The 15,750-nt window shown below is 45.8% G+C and overlaps 1 protein-coding gene across 2 annotated transcripts in view; it reads left to right on the forward strand.

The window, feature by feature from the left end:
* Nucleotides 1–256: 256 nt before the first annotated feature.
* Nucleotides 257–15,750, forward strand: part of RBM47 (RNA binding motif protein 47) — a 78,993-nt gene continuing 63,499 nt past the window's right edge. For both annotated transcript variants that reach the window (XM_086747536.1, XM_086747537.1), the window contains exon 1: nt 257–394. In XM_086747536.1, coding sequence (XP_086603662.1) covers nt 366–394 — 29 coding nt within the window. In that variant the 5' untranslated portion in view covers nt 257–365. The remainder of the gene's footprint in view (nt 395–15,750) is intronic.

The raw sequence follows: 15,750 nt of genomic DNA on the forward strand, positions 1-15,750 counted from the left end.
GTCCGAGTTCCAGTGCGCGTTCCTGAGCTCCTGCAGCCTTATCGAGTTTGTAGGCAGAAAGTCGGGTCTGGGAGTGGAAGAGCTGCGTGGTGCCGGCGAGGAGCTCAGCGTCCTGCTCAGTGCCCTGGAATGTGCGGCTTAGGGCAGGGGCGAGCAGGAGCTTTAGCTTAGCTGGTACTAATTGCAAGTTTTAGTCCTCAAAAACCCTTAAAAAAAAAAAAGAGCAAAGAGCCAAGAGAGGGAGTTAAGGCTGTAGAGCTGTTGCTCCAAGCAGCAGTGCAAGAAGTTGCTCAACTCTCATTTAGCAGCGCGGTAGGAAGGAAAATGTATTAGGTTGCTGCCCCGAAACGTGTCCGTTGGTGCGAATGGTGCTGGGCGCTGAGGCAGGCTCCAGGTAGGTGCTGTCGTTGCTCGGGTTGCTCTGCTCTTCCTCTGTCCTTACCTGAGGTTTACTCGGCTGTGATTGGGTTGACAACAAGAGGACAGAAGTTCACTCAGAAAATACATTTTAAAACATTTTTAGAGGGGAAAGGCGAATGGAGAGGACTGCAGAGATTCTCAGTGAAGTTTCTGTGATTTTCCAAGTGGCAGATTTCTGGTGATTCTAAGGAGAGATGACAGATGAGAGGCTAAAGCAGGCATTAAATAAGGACAGAGTGAGAAGTGATTTGCAGATCTGAGTTTTAAATTAAAAGGTGTATGCTTCTCCGTGTCAAAGAAAAACTACACCACTACACCTAGTGTCAATGGAGGAAATTTTGGAAGGAGTATTTTGTTTGTGTGGCTGTTTCTTCTTTTTCAACATTTAAAGTACTGTAGTTTGTGTGAAAGGCGGAGTGGTGGCACAAGTGACAGGGAGGTGACAAGTGGGCTCTGAGATAGGCTGCTGTCTGCCGGTCTGTTATAGACATTAGCGTTAGAATGGGATCTTATCTGGGAAAAGTTTCTGATGACCGTTTAAAATACATGTATCGATTGGGAGGTCAAGCATCTCCCACACTCTGAGGTATGTGTGATTAAATGAGAAATACCAGGGACTCCTTATTCATGTTAGAAGAAATAGCTCTTTTTTTTTTTTTTTTTATGAGGGAAAGCTACACAGCTCATTTCTTCTTAGGAATTTAAAATAAAACTTTGAGCTACAGCCGACGTATTATAATAGTTAAAGATGGGCTGGGACCTAACAGATCACCAAATCCCTTCTAAATTTTATCAGCTCAACTGGGCTGATTTGGCAGAGAGCAGGAGTGTAAGACTGGACTGAAATAAGCCGCCCCAGGCTAACACAAATTGAATATTGATGCCTTTATGTGCCTCCTAGACTTTGCAAATTATAATTTGGACAAACCTGCAATTATTCTTTACCCGTTGAGCCGAGTTCACATGATGCGAGAGGGGGAACCAGGCATCTTTCACAACCGAGGTGGCAGCGGGCAGCCGGGCACAGGCGGGCTGCCAGTGGGATTGCTGGTGGGATTGCCAGTGGGATTGCTGGCGGGATTGCCAGCAGGATTGCTGGCGGGATTGCTGGTGGGCCACACGCCCGGCTCACCGTGCTGCAGGTGCCAGGCCATGGGGGCCAGAGGTCACCCCTGGTGTTAAGCAGAGCCTGGTATACAGCTGGAAAACTGGAACGCAACACACAGTCTCAGAGAGGAAACAGAGATAATTCCAGGAACATGCCGCTATGTGGTGTCCAGCAGACTGGTAGCATGAGCGCTAAAGGCTAACAAACTCCTGTCTGGGAGATAAATGAAGAGACAAACACTTTTCTTGCGCATTCGTTCTCTCTCCCTCTCACCCCACTCCCCTGCATATTCCTGTCCCAGGAGAGATTTTTCTCCTGGTTTATTTTAAAGCTGTGCATCCTGCCAGGAGCTGAGGGCAGGTGCTCCCACCTCACCTCCCTCCCCACGGAGACCCCGGCCCCCTCCCCTGCTTTCGGGTACCAGCCTTTTCTGAGACACAGGCTCTGGGCCCTAGGTGTTGTTAGGGAAATATTTAGAGTTGGCTGGCACGTAAATACAGTTGCTAATCATTTCTGTGTATCCCTGCGGCGGCCTGCGATGCGAAATCTTTGAAGTTTTAGAAAGTAAAGGAATGTGCTGCCTTTAATACACCAGATTAAAAAAAACATTGAAAACCTTGGAATAAAAGTATTTAATATAAGCAGTGGAGATGGCAGAGCCTTCAGGCAATACTGTTTCAATGGCACTTTGGTCTGAAACCTTGACCTTGAGCAGCTCGCACCCAGCTGGCTTCGGCAGGGCTCTCCCCGGCACCCAGGGTCTGCTTTTGAGGCTGCTCACATTTTGGGGTCTTGGCTTCCTCCACGTGGCAGAGCCTCCTCGCTTCTTTGCTACCACTCTGTGAAATGCTACACCCTCTTCTGCCAAAGATGTGATAGCATCTGACAGAAGGCAGAGGGGTTTGTTTTTTGCTTAGTAGGATATTTTTTTTTCCACTGTCAGCTGTTTTCCCCTGTGAAAATTAAGACCACTTGGGTAAAAAGCTCAAAATGATGCTTTTTTTGATAGCTAATTAAAAATATTTAACCCCAGCGACACAGTCTTACTTCTACCATCGTAGACTTATTACTGGCTCTGACAACCAGTTAAACTGATTTTTATGGTTTTAAGTGTATACTGAAGTCCTGTTTATTGGGTTGGCAATTCAAAATTTATTAGTATCCTACAGCTAGAGAAGAAGATCCAGGGGTTACTCTGGAGTGGGTATGCAAGCACTTGTTGGTTTACTGTAGGACCCCAGAGCACTCTTAGAGTGACAAACTCCAGCAGATGTTATACTATGCTTACAGGTGAACTAATAATATAATCTTGGCTTTTTCATTCAAACTGCTGGCCCTGATCATCTGTGCATGGTTTCCCAAATCAACATTGCTCTGATTTATTGAGAAATTTAATACCGGGAAATATGTGCTCTTTGTGACGAAATGTTGCCAGATCCTGTTCCTGTTGAAAATAAGGTATCAATGACTTGAGTGAATGTAGGAATCAGGTTTGCTTTGTAGCAAGGACACAGATCTGACAGACTATGACGGGACTACCTCCATGCCTGTGTATGTGTATATGTAGTTGCCTTTTTCATCAGGAAGTTGAGATCTCCAAATTACCAATGACCTAAACCGACAAATCCTTCCTTATATTGCAGTTGAGTTGCTTTGAAACTTATTTCATATGAGGATTTTTAGGTGCAATTTTAAGGCTGCAAAATGGATTCTGTGAACACAGTATTTTTGTGTCCTGCTTTAGCAGAAAGAAGGACTCTGACCTTCATCTTTCCAGTAAGAGGCCTAAAATAATATTTCATTCTACTGTTGTAATTTTTTTTTTCAATAAAATGCTTCTGGGTACACCTAGCTCTTGCCAAGATCAGGAACATCTCAGTAGCCTTGCTGAGACAATGCAGGCTTTGTATAGCTATGGCTGGTAGGGTTTTGGTGACACAGTAAACTCAACAGAGCAAAGCAGCTTCTTAGGAACGGCAAACCTGACTACCTGATATTTGAGGGCATTTCTGTCCTTTCCAATCTTTCATTTGCCGTGATCACAAGCAAGATTTCATTTGAAAAGAAGAGAGAAGTTTTTGATATTTTTTAAGAGTGTGTTTTCCAAAATATACTTGGAGTCTGGATGTTATCTTTTACCTAGTTAGGTCATAAAGCTGAGAATAAATCAGCAGAGATGGGCTTATTTGGCATGAGATGGAAAGAAACTACAAATGCACAAAAGTTCTCAACCGAGAATCATAAGACAACAGTAACTTTCAGCGATTTTCAAAGTGGGCATGGCTTAACCAGCCACTGACAACTGAAATGCTCTCTGTCCTGTTCGCTAGAGTGAGGGCCGTTGAGAGGCTGACTCTGCAGAAGCACAACCCCAAGTAATGGAGCTCCGGGTTTGCATTCGTGTTTTGGCCTTTTGAGTACCCAATGTATGCGCTTGAGTTCCACCTTTGAAATAAACTGAAATACTGCCTCTGCATTTCTGTCTTTTATCAGAGACACTTAGTAAGCTCCACAAGCCAGGGTGTAGGTTCAGCCTCAGCAAGTTGAGTTCTCGCTAACATTAAAGATGTCATTAATTATTGCGCTGTCATAGGCCCGGGATTCCTGACCTGGGTGTTGCTGCTGCATGTGTACCTGCTCTGCAGGCGGAGCAGAAGGGAAGGACTGTCACTGCTGTGTGGGGTTTATGCATGAAATACCCAGCGAGAGGCAAGACATGGGTTAGATGCAGGGTGGAGCACAAGGAAATGGTGAGAGGGGTCAACTGGGTACAGAGGAGGCGCAGCGTGCTGGCGGCCTGGCTGCTGTTGCACTATTTCATAGCAAGGGAGAGATTTTAGAAGGTAATTAGGAAAGATGAGCAAAGTTCCTCTGCAGTTGTGCCCAGGGAGGCAGTCTCAGGGAGGAATTACGGGAGAACAGGAAGATACTTGATGTGAAGCATAAAGCTGGTGTTCAAAAGCTGCAAAAGGCACCCATTTGCCATTCAGCTCTGCCTTGCCTGCACAGCCACGGTGTGTAAGGGCACTTTTTATTTTATCTTTTAGAGAATGGAGAGCTGGTCAACAGAAGCACAGAAATGAGTGGCACACTCAAAACATCAGGCTATGAAAATGACCCTTGTAATAGTATTTGGAAGATGAAACAGTGGATCAAGATTGCAATTACAAAAGCAGAGAAAAAGATGTCGCCATTACTGAGCTAATGCGAGGGTGAAACCCTGGAGAAGTGTTTTAGCTATGAGGGCAGATAGAATAGGCAATGTCTGACGTGCAAGCGGAAAGCATCAGCAGACCTTAGCTGTACCTTGAAAGCAAGGGTGACAAAACCAAAACTGGGCCCTGCCTGCAAACAGAGCAGTAATTGCCATTGTGGAAGGGAGAGAAAAGAGATTTTGGGTATCGCTTGAGGGTGGGGGTATTAGGGACTCTGTTTTATCCACATTGAACTGGAAGCGATGGCTAGACTTTCAGCAGGCAGTCTTTCAGAAAACAGCAGAAAAAGTGAGTGAGGGGCATCAGCTGTGCTGGATATTATGGGAAAGCAAATTGAAGGAAATTGAAGTACAGGGAGAATTTGCAATTGAACTTGGTAGAAAGATGAGGGTTAAAAGCAAAAGAAAAGTCATCAGGGTTGATGGAGTGGAAATCACAGAAAAGCTGAATGGGGGGACATAATGGGGGAGGCTAATGGATGGTGCTGAATGGGACCACTTGAAGGTTAGTGCAGGGGAAATTCAGCAGGAGAGAGCCTGGAGTCTGAGCAGTGCATGCCAAATAAATGGTCTTTTTTTTTTTTTTTATGAGTAAAAGAAAACGATCAGGGCAGCAGAGGAATAGAACAGAAGAGATGGAGACAGCTTGATGAGGAGGTGATATGGGTCATCGGCATAAATCAGCAACAGTGAGAAGAGAAAAACAGAGAATCAAAACCAGAGGAGGAAGGTGGTGGACTTGGGTGAAGGGGAGGTGTCTGCAGGGCTGGGAAGGGAGTAAATGAGAAATGAGGGGTCCTTATAAAGAGGTGGAGGAGGAGGGAGAAAGAGGGGAAAAGATCAACTCACTGAGTGTAGTCTGATCCCAGTTAAGGAAAATCTGAGACACAGATGCTTCATTAGGATTTGAAAGCCTTGCTGCTGAGGCAACAAGGTTTCAGGACCTGGAGGGAGGGAGGTATGAAGAGACTCTGGCTAACTGAGGTCTTTAAAGCTGGAGTCTGTGCTGGAGTGAGAAATAGAGGACGTGAGGACTGGGCAGGCAGCATGCAGGGTGCAACTGTGGGAACTCTCAAGGTTGGGGAGGGAGGAAGAGCCGGAGCTGGGAAAAAAGGCACCAAAGGCAGAGAGGGAAGATAGAGTCAAACACGAACATGCACGCAGAGGCATGTCCTCAAGATGTTTTTACAACAAAAGTGCACGTTCAGCTCACCTTAATAAAATAGTCCCATTATTAACATGACTTTAGGCCATGTCCACGTCATGTGCATGCTTCTGGCAGTAGAATTTCTGTTGGCTGTGGATGCTGAAATTTCCCCAGAGTTCATGCACTGGTACCCACATCCTGATGTGAGTGCTACGCTTCATAGGGAGCGTTTCACTGTCATTAGTATTCCCAGTGAAGATAGCGCTAACAAGGTGCCTGAAGCTCGCAGGAGCATAGTCACAGGTAAAGCTGCAAGCAGAGATAGATTTAGTGGGTGGGTGTATTCCAACTTTTGGGATTGCAGTACAGCCTGCAGCTCTTGAAGACTGACTCTGTCCTTGGCTTCTTGGCCTCATAATGTGGGTCAAAGAAGACTCACCTTATCTGACTTGCTGAATGCACAGGTTGAATAGATGGGAAGCTGGAGGTGCCTCTGGTTGGATCAAGGAGATCTGATGGTGCCTATTGTTGCTGCCCTGTGTGGTGTCTCATTCAGTGTTTACAAAGTAAACAGGGCGAGAAGATGCTCCTGACAAGGTTGTCTGCTCACTCTGAGCACCCAGGTCCAGGGCAGCTGCAGACGTACCCAGCAGTGCTGCACAACCTCAGGGCCTGGGAGCAAGCTTCGACCTGGGCATGGTTCAAGCAGGCCATGGTTGGCATGCAAGGAAGAAAAAAAAATTTATTTTCGTAGAAGGTAATTGATTGAGTAACAATAAGCAAAAGAGCTTCTACGTGCTTCTTCCACATACTCAAGCGCCAAGCCTCCTCTTACCTGTGTGAGTCACACAGGTCAGACTGTTTGTGTGCAGAATAAATCTTCCCAAATGCCACAGGGGTGGCGAGGGGTGTCTGGTACGCCGGGAGGGAGGGTACTCTGCCTCTGTGGCGTGTGATCAGTTGGAACGCGGTCCGAGACGGGCAGCAGCTCCTGAACGTGTCTGCAACTGCTCTGCTCCTTGCTGCCTTGTAACGTGCCAGCCTGCAGCCCCTGAGCCCCTCCTGATACTGGAAGGTCTTTTCTCTGACCTGTGTTTTACTATGGCTGTTTGCAGGTCCCAATTTGAGGTGCTGAGAAGATCAGAGACCGTATCTTCCCACCTTCAGTTTTTATGTCTCTTAAAAAAATCTGTTTTTCTGCAGGTATTCATCTGTAGGCTTACATTCCTGGTAAGCAGCAAGACAGACTGTCAAACAATTTCAGTTTTTACTGTCTGCTGACCTTAGGAGTCTAAGAAAATTCCTGTCGAAATTCCTGTGCAAATTCCTGGCCATTCCCATGGCCACCTGCCTGGGGAAAGTTTATCAGCTCACTGTCTGGTTGATGTATGGGGCACTGTATAAAACCTTCAGCTCTGAGGGATGTGGAATGAACTGCCAGAAGCCCTGAATAAGTGCAGTTAAGTGTTGCTGAACTGGAGGCACTGCTGGCCTTGGCTGTTGGCTTTCTCATCAGAATGAGAAAAGCCCAGGACAAACGGGTCTTTTGCTCACAGAGCAGTTCCAGGGCCTTTCCCCCTCTGGCTACAGCATTATCAGGAGTTTTAACTGTGGCTTTTTGATTCCTGTCATCTCCCAAAGCTGAGTTTGTGGTGCTACCCTAGCAGGAAGAAAGTTACCATTAAAACAAGGCAGGGATTTGAGAGAGGTGCGTTCCCTGCGATCCTGCTAGCCCCAGGGCTGTGGGGTTGCTGTGAGCAGGCTGTTGGCACTGCTGTGGTGTCCATCCCATCGGCAAAGCCCTCAGTGGAGGGCTAAGCCTGTTTGAGCAGCCTCAGCTTGTGCCATTACTGAGGAGGCTGAAATCCAAGCCAGAGCCTGGCATCTCCATCTGTAGATTGCTGAGCTTTAAAAAAAAAAAAAAAAAAAAGAAGAGAGAAAGGAAAAGAAAAATATGTTATTTATATTTGTATATTTATAAAATAGATACACATGTATATTTTTATTTCATATATTTATATGTTATTGCACTCCTTGTCTTCTATACTGGTATCAGTGATCACTGACGTAAGTGAAGTCTGTACAAGTGCTCTGCACCTCTGCAGGTGCAGAGAACAAGGCTTTGGTAAGTTTAACTTTGCAGGTGTTTGGGGAAAACCTTCCTTCTTGTAAAGAGATGTAGGCTTCTCTGTATATGCACAGCAGGTATCAACACAAATCAGTTTCAGTGCTGGATTTTTAATTCCCAAAGCACTGTCAGTCAGCTGTCAGCATTTAGTTACCATCTTTGTCTCTGGTTTAGGGGGATGATCTTGACGAGATCATTTTCCCTCACTGTGCCATAGTTTCCCCACCCATAGATAGGAAATATGTATATTTTTTTTCCTGTTCTCTTGTGAAACACAAGGAAGGCACTCCTGAGGAGTGCCATAGGAGACAGGCTCTCTATATATCCTGCATATATACAAGATGTCATGGGGATGCACCTGCTTCTAGCATGAAACATCTCTCCTTCTTTATATTTTCCAATAGGCACAATAGTTTTTTTTCTAAATAAATAAGTTGTATAAAAAATACAGAGTCTCCAAAGAAAATGAAAGTAAAACTGCTGACAGTGCAATCTACTTAACCTATGGACAGCGTAATAAACTTAGTTTTATGAAAAATGCCATGTATCCATAAGCCTAGAAGGTTTGATTTGCAATAGATCTTCATAATGGTAATAATGAAAATCAATTAAAGACCACAGCTCTCCATGAATGCTGTGAATATCCAAGGCACAGACTGCACAGAGGAGTTGTAAGCTGGGGTGTAAGTTTATAGTATCTTTGGACATACCTTCATGTTTTTAATATGTAGGAAACTGTATGTCCTTTTTTGCTTGTAATCCAGAGTAACCAGAAGGGATCTTGCTGCAGTTTCGGAGCTGTAATCGTGCTACCACGGGGCAGACAGGAGGCTATCTGTCCCCACGCATGTAGTTGCGCCCTAGGAATATGCACAAACGGGTTAGACAAACCCTTTCCAGAGCTAAGGCTGGTGCAAAGAGGATTAGATAAGCTTGGTAGTCATTGTTGTGCAAGTTTCTTTCTGAGTTCTGGGTTCAAAGCAAAACTTGGCCAAAACCACAGGATCGAAACTCCTCAGTGGCCGGACTCCATCCGTACAGTGCGATACGGCAGTCAGCACGCAGCGCCTACCGCTGACTCACTGCTTCCCCATCCTGCCATCCCCACCTTCGCCTTCCAGCGCGGGTGCCAGTTGCTTGGGGCATGCACGTTCTCTGCTTGCTCTGCCTGTGTCCGTCAGTGAGTTTGGGTCTGCAGCCGAGGATCCTGGAGCAGGATGCCTGCTTGCAAGGATCCAAAGTGAGGGGCAGGGCATACAAAAGCCTGCTCAGAGCACTGCCTAGCTGGATGCAGAGATGCTGGTACCATGGAAAAGCAGAAGGGATTAACCCCCTCCGCACCAGCATCGGGAGCTCTGAATGACATGCAAGGTGAAGGAAGCGGGCTTTAATTTCCACTGTGTTTCTACATTGTTCAAATCCGGGTTCCAGCCACGATGTCGAAATGCAAGGGCTTAGCTTCTGCCTTACCTCTGACAAGGGGACACTGCCTCTGTGTCTCCTAAAGCAAGCACTGTAACAGCAACAATGTGAGGTTAGCAGTGTTTTATTGCTCCTTCCATAGATCCAAACCATTTCTATCACATTTCCTCTTTGTCTAATCTTATCTGTTTCATGTTGCAATCCTTGCTGTGTTTCCCTATTTCCAAATCAAAGCACAATCTTTCTACAAAAAATCTGAAAGCTGCCTCCATTTTGAAATGCAGCCTGTTTTAAACAAAGAACATCGGTTCGTTGTTAACTTATCGGTTTGTTAATCCTTACCTGGAAAGTAACCGATGCCAAAATCATTGCATTCTTAAAGCTCTTGCAAATGTCAGTCACTATTAAATAAAGGTTTCTTCTGAGTTCACACACACTATTGTATGAATATGTGCCAGAACAAGCCAGGAAAGAAGCAAAAAGTATACGAATGACTGGTTTTGCAGGCAAGGCACTAGTATAAGGCTCAGGAAATCTGGGTTCATGTCTCTGCCTTGCCACAGAAGATGGCGCAGACAAATGGCTTGTTTCTGGTTGCTGTGGATATCTGATCTGTGGTTACTGGTCTCTGCCAGTGTATCTGAACATCCCATTGTGTTGTGTGTGTAAAGTCTTGCAGCAGGGTCTGCTAGGGCTGATCTTTGGGGAGCTATGGCAAATCTCTGGGGTTTTTCTGTGTGTTTGGTTTAGGCCTCCATTTTGATAGGGTTGGGCAGTTGTGCATGGGCTGTTGTGCTGCGAGAGCTCCGGGGAGGGATGTGGGAAGGTGATGATCAACTGGACGCCAAACCCAAACCTCTGGCACCCGCTGCGCTCCCTGCCTCAGCTCCCCTTCCTACACAGCCCTGGGGCGAAGGGGCCTTTGGGCAGTGCTGCTGGTGCTATGTAGGTCTTTGTGCTCACCAAGGGCACAAGCCATCAAGACAGGGCAGGGAACTGCCCAGCTGTCTGTGTTTCGTGCTCCAGCTGTGCCCCATGAAGCCAGAGCGAAGCCCTGCTGCCAGAGCAGGTGAGCAGCACATGCTGTGAAACCCCAGGGCCAGGGGAGATCTGTGAGTCCCCAGGGTGCTGGCGGTGACAACTCCCTGGAAAAAAAACGTGCACTCACTATAACCTACAGAGATCTGGGATTGTAACTACAGGCTTTACATCCCAAAGTTCCCATTGTACGAGCAGATGTAAAAGGAAGAAGACAGCAGATCTGGTTAATAAGGATGCCCTGCATTTTCTAGTAGGAAACTATTTGCTCCTAATTTTGCAAAGCTTTAAGTCCCTGTATTAAAACATTGCATAGCAAAATGTCTGCCTGAGGCATGCGAATTGTTCTGCATTTGCCTGGATAGATGCCTGAGAGTTGTTTAACCTAAAATGATTCAACTGTTTCTGAAAATCAAAGTTTGAGAATTTGCTTTTTTCAGATTTTTGCAGCCTCTTCCTAGGGCAGTGACTTGACCTTTAGCAGGGTTTTGTGCAGAGGTACCCAGATTTAAGCAGGATATAAACCTTTGAAAATCACCGTTTCCGTGCACTTAGTGGAGACTTCAGCTTTTAACACCCAAGTCCCAGAAACCACTGTTCACACTGCGTATGCTCCAGCCTGAGCAAGATTTTTGTTGCAGGTGTGATACCTCAGCTGGAGGGCAGGGTGTAGGGCACCTGAAGGTAAAGGGAACAAAGAAACAGGCACTGGTATCCCACAAGGATGGGGAGGGAGCTGGGGGCACTTAGTCCAAGGAGTCTGGGCAGAGATGAGCTGGAGCACTTGAGGTTGTGAAACTGGGACTTTTCCCAGCACCACCTTTCCCTTGGGAAGCTGGAAGGAGCCCCATGCTCCTGCTTCTTCCCTCTGCTGCTGCTGCCAGCAAAGGCCGGGCTGGGCTGGTGCCCTGCTTCTGTGATTTACTCCATTACTTCACGGCGCAGAAGTCGGTGTGGTAAATCTCACGTGGATGATGCCGGGTGACACACGCGTCAGTAGGATGCCACATGATGGAATTTGGGGTTGGGTTTCAGTTTGCATTAAAAAAAAAAAAACAACCATAAAAGCTTAGGAAACAGTGCACAGACTCAGAAAAAAAAAAAAAAAGAATTGTGTAATTCAGACACCCTACTCATAAAAAATATGAAGTGTATAATTCAAGTAGTGCCTGATTTATAGTCTGCACAAACCTAATTTGCCTTTTGGTATGTATAATGTATTTGACACATTCAATACTGTTGATCACTTTTGTAGGATCCCTCCCTTACACCATGTATTAAAAGGAGGGTGGTCAGTGAGCAATTTACTTTAGGTATTTATCTTTTTTCTCCTACTGCTAAGGATGTAAATCGTTCACACTCTTGCAATTTTTTTGCTCTGATGAGAGATTTGCTACTCTGGCTTTTTAATGGTGTTCTCTAGAGTATTTAAATACTTCATAAGCAGTCATGAGATATTCTGCACCACAAACATTTGATATTTATTTACTAAAAAAATAGAGATGCAGAATGTAAATTAAGAAGTTTGCCATAGTTTTGAGTGTACAATTGAGGTTGTCAGGGCCAGGCACAAGTGAACTTTTTTAGTTAAAGGTCATCTTCACTGAAAAATGTGCTTTAGGATTAATGAGCTCTAGCTATAGATTTATGTCAAGCTTATCAGGTTATTTTGGGTGAACGGAAATAAACATATTTGAATAGGTTCAAGTATTATTTCCACATTTTCTAAATAATGCCACCACTTTTTTTTTTTTTTTTCTTTAGAATATTTAATTCAAAAATTTGACCAAATTTAACAATAAAAATGGGGTAGAGAACCCAGAAATGAAATGTTTGCTGTAGGGAAACATAAATTGCCTCCTTTTTTTTTTTTTTTTTTTTTCCGCGGTTCAGCTAGCAGTATGAGTCAGTCACACTGCTTGCCTTATGACTCCATTTTCCAGAAAACTTAGTTTTGCTTAAGATCCACATTTTCAAAGTGTATTTCCCAGCGAGATTGCTTGCAGATCTAACTGCTGTTTGCTTCTGCAAGTAAATTGCAGATCAGAAAATGTTCCTACCCCAAAATAAGGAACATGCAATTGGTGACCATCAGTACAAAGCTTGGTTTAAACGAGTTGGCCAGTGATGCACAGGATCCATGTGCAGAGCAAGGACAGGAAACAGTAATCAAGAGCCTGTTTATCTGCCTGAGCTACAAGTTCCCCTTTCTCACAGTGGATCAGGCGCCACATCCCCTCCGACATTTCCAGGAGTGACAGGAACAGCAGCCACCATCAGTGCTTAAACCCAGATTCTCTGCTGCAGCAGGGCCGCCCTCTGCACTGCAGGGTGAGCGAAGGAGGCCACCATCTCCCGTTAGGGTCTGGCGCAGTGTGGGATCCAATTTGCAGCACCCACCTTCCAAATATTGGGTGCTCCAGGGGATCTCTGACCCGTCTCAGAGGGGAGCAGCACGTTGCAGTGCTTGCTTCCCCATGCACAGGACTGCAGCATTCTTCCAGACCCAGGCTGGCACCTTCACCTAGTGAAACACAAGGTTGAGGGCAGTGGTACTTCTGGTGAGGATGGAGGGTACCCAAGGAAAGCACCACAGTGCTTCAGTCTCTCTGGACCAGAGAACGTGTGTTGGGGTGCGTGCCCAGGGGCAAGCGGCTGAGGTGGGACCCTGCACAGCAAGGAAGCTGCAGGGCTGGGAGGAGAAACCACAAGAAAAGGCATCCTCACTGCCAATGGCTGATTAGGTTTTGGGCTGGGATGGGAGAATCCCAGGATGTAATGTCTGCTCCATGGCCCGTTTCTGTGTTTTATCCACATCCCTGCACGTCCATTGGGTAAAAGAGGTAGGAGTGAACACTGGCTTCTCATGGGTGGGAGTCACCCACGGTACGAATTGTGCTGGTTTGGAGGCTGTTTTCTGGTTTGTTCTGGATGCAATGGTCGGTCCCACATGCATCCCCACTGGCAGGCTGGAGAGCTGGTGAGCCCAGCCCAGCAGAGCAGGTGGCCAGCACCTGGCAGGGCTAGCCCCTTTCACTGATGTTGTAACAGCTGGAAAAACAGCCTGTGGAAAAGATAAATGAAGCTGGTGTCCTTAGCAAGATAAGAAAAAATAAAGAAGGAAGGGATTACAGAAGACACAGAGAGAGGAGAGTGCTGAGGACTAGGATATTGCCCTTGCTAGGTCTCCTAGCATTAAACATTTCCTTGCTTAGGGAGTATGTCCAGCACAGCTCTGACCACCTCATCACACATCTTCTAGAGATCTGTTTAATAACAGTGGTTTGTAAAAGCAGGAGTCCAAAGTAGCATTCCACCCTGTATTGCTAGGGTGTTTTGGCTCCTTTTCCTGGTGGGTGATAATTGCAAGTGACAGTTACCCGAAATGAAGCTGTTTTCAAGCGAGGAACAGGACATTGGTAGGAGACAGAGATGATGAGGCTGTGGACTCAGAGGAGAGTCTGTCTCCCTGCTTTGCACTTTGCCTTCAGACAAGCTAGGCAAAGCTGAGGCACTGCGATGATGGGGGCTACTTCCCCTCCCCTAGAGCCATTGGAACCTGAATGCATTAAATGTCCCAGCCAACATAAACTGTCAGAGATTCATTTCTTTTAATGCATTATTCTGAAGTAGAAGCAGATGAATGAAAGATGCCCATTGCACTGGGTACCACAGACACTGGAGGGAAAGGCAGCCCCTGGCCAGCCAGCTTGAAATCCAGAGTCAGAAATGAAGAATGCAGAGCAAGCTCCCTCATGCATAGCAAATGGCTGAAGATAAGAACGAAACCTACTGTCCCAAGTAGGCTGAAACACGGCGGATCACGCTGCAGCCTTCATTGAGCAAACCCACATTGTGAATACACTTATGAAAACTAGTGGGTGGATGACTCACAAACAGAGAAAAGAAACAAAAAAAGGAAGAGAAGAGTTTGCATCCCTCTAATAGGGGACAGAGTTTAAACTCTTCTCCTAACCTGGTGTGGCAGTGGTGCATTCCCCTTCACGCACCTGCGTCCGTGCTCATCAACTCTTTCTCTACTCTTTTGCAAGGTCAGCGGCTTTGAGGAGGACCTGCAATGCATGACGATAGCTTTATAACACGCAATTTTTCAAAAAGTGCAGGAATGACATTATCGTTTCATGTCTGCCCATTCTTCTGTTCATTTAATGGGACAATCGTAGAGAATGCAAGCCACCTTCTTTTCATCTTCAAAGCTTTGGCCAGGTCTGTAGTGCAAGCATTGGGTGGCCGAGCTGTGTTGGCCAGATTGTATTTACTCCTTCTCCCTGTTCTGCCCCTCAAGCAAACAAAACCAGGGGTCATACTCGACCACCTTACCAGGAAAATCTCCTCATGAATCTGCAGTTGTACTGGCAAATGCCCTGCCATGGAGGGAATTTATTTCACTTGGGGGTGGAGGTCCTGAACGAGCTCTGTTGGCCAGATGGTGCCTATAGAGGTGGTACAATGGTAGTGTATAGGGAAACCACGGCCTGCGTTTTCTGCGAGCCACCGCAGCCTGCAGCAGTGACCACCCGGCAGCAGCTCGCAGCCACCTCGGCTGTCTGATGGTGGCAAGGAGAGCCTGCGTCAGCACTGGTTATGCCTAGTTACTTGAAAGTGGTGAAACTCAGCGCATGGTTTTCTGGCTTTTAAAGTTGAATTGGCATCAACCCCCTTGGAGATAACATCCGTTGTTATTGTTGCACTTGAGCAGGTTTTTTTCCTTTGTATTTCTTCTCTCCTTCTGTTTTGGTTACTCTGTGTCTTAGTGCTTGGAGATTTCCTGCCCCTATATTGAAAGTTTTTAATGAAGAATTTCAGCAGCTCTTGGAGTTACCAGTAAAAGCCCTCTGCAGATTTTGACAGAAGAAGGAGTTATATGAAATTACTTCTAATCTCTTTATCCTTGTCACACCACTCTGCTATGCAGTAATACACCAAAGAATTTCCAGAAAGCAAAGGTTGGCGACTTGGTTGAAAAAATAAATAATAAAGGAATTGGGAGCTGAATTCAATCTGCTACCCTGTTAACTGAGGGAGGAAGGAGGGGGAAAATGGAGAGAGAAGGCTAGAAAAAGTAAGTGCTTTCTCAGTTTAATTTTTTTTTTAAAGATAAAACCTTGAGGCCAAGCAAGCCATTTCCCCCAGAAGTTTAGATCATGTTCTGAAAGTTAAAAAATGGGGCATTTTGGTTGACTTTATCATGGCAGCTATCAATGGTGCATTGTTAATCCCTGTTAGAGTGGCAAAACTGCGAAACAAATAAC

The sequence above is a fragment of the Chlamydotis macqueenii genome, chromosome 4 (genome assembly GCF_036417535.1).
Source record: "Chlamydotis macqueenii isolate bChlMac1 chromosome 4, bChlMac1.mat, whole genome shotgun sequence".
In the NCBI taxonomy this organism is placed as follows: Eukaryota; Metazoa; Chordata; class Aves; order Otidiformes; family Otididae; genus Chlamydotis; species Chlamydotis macqueenii.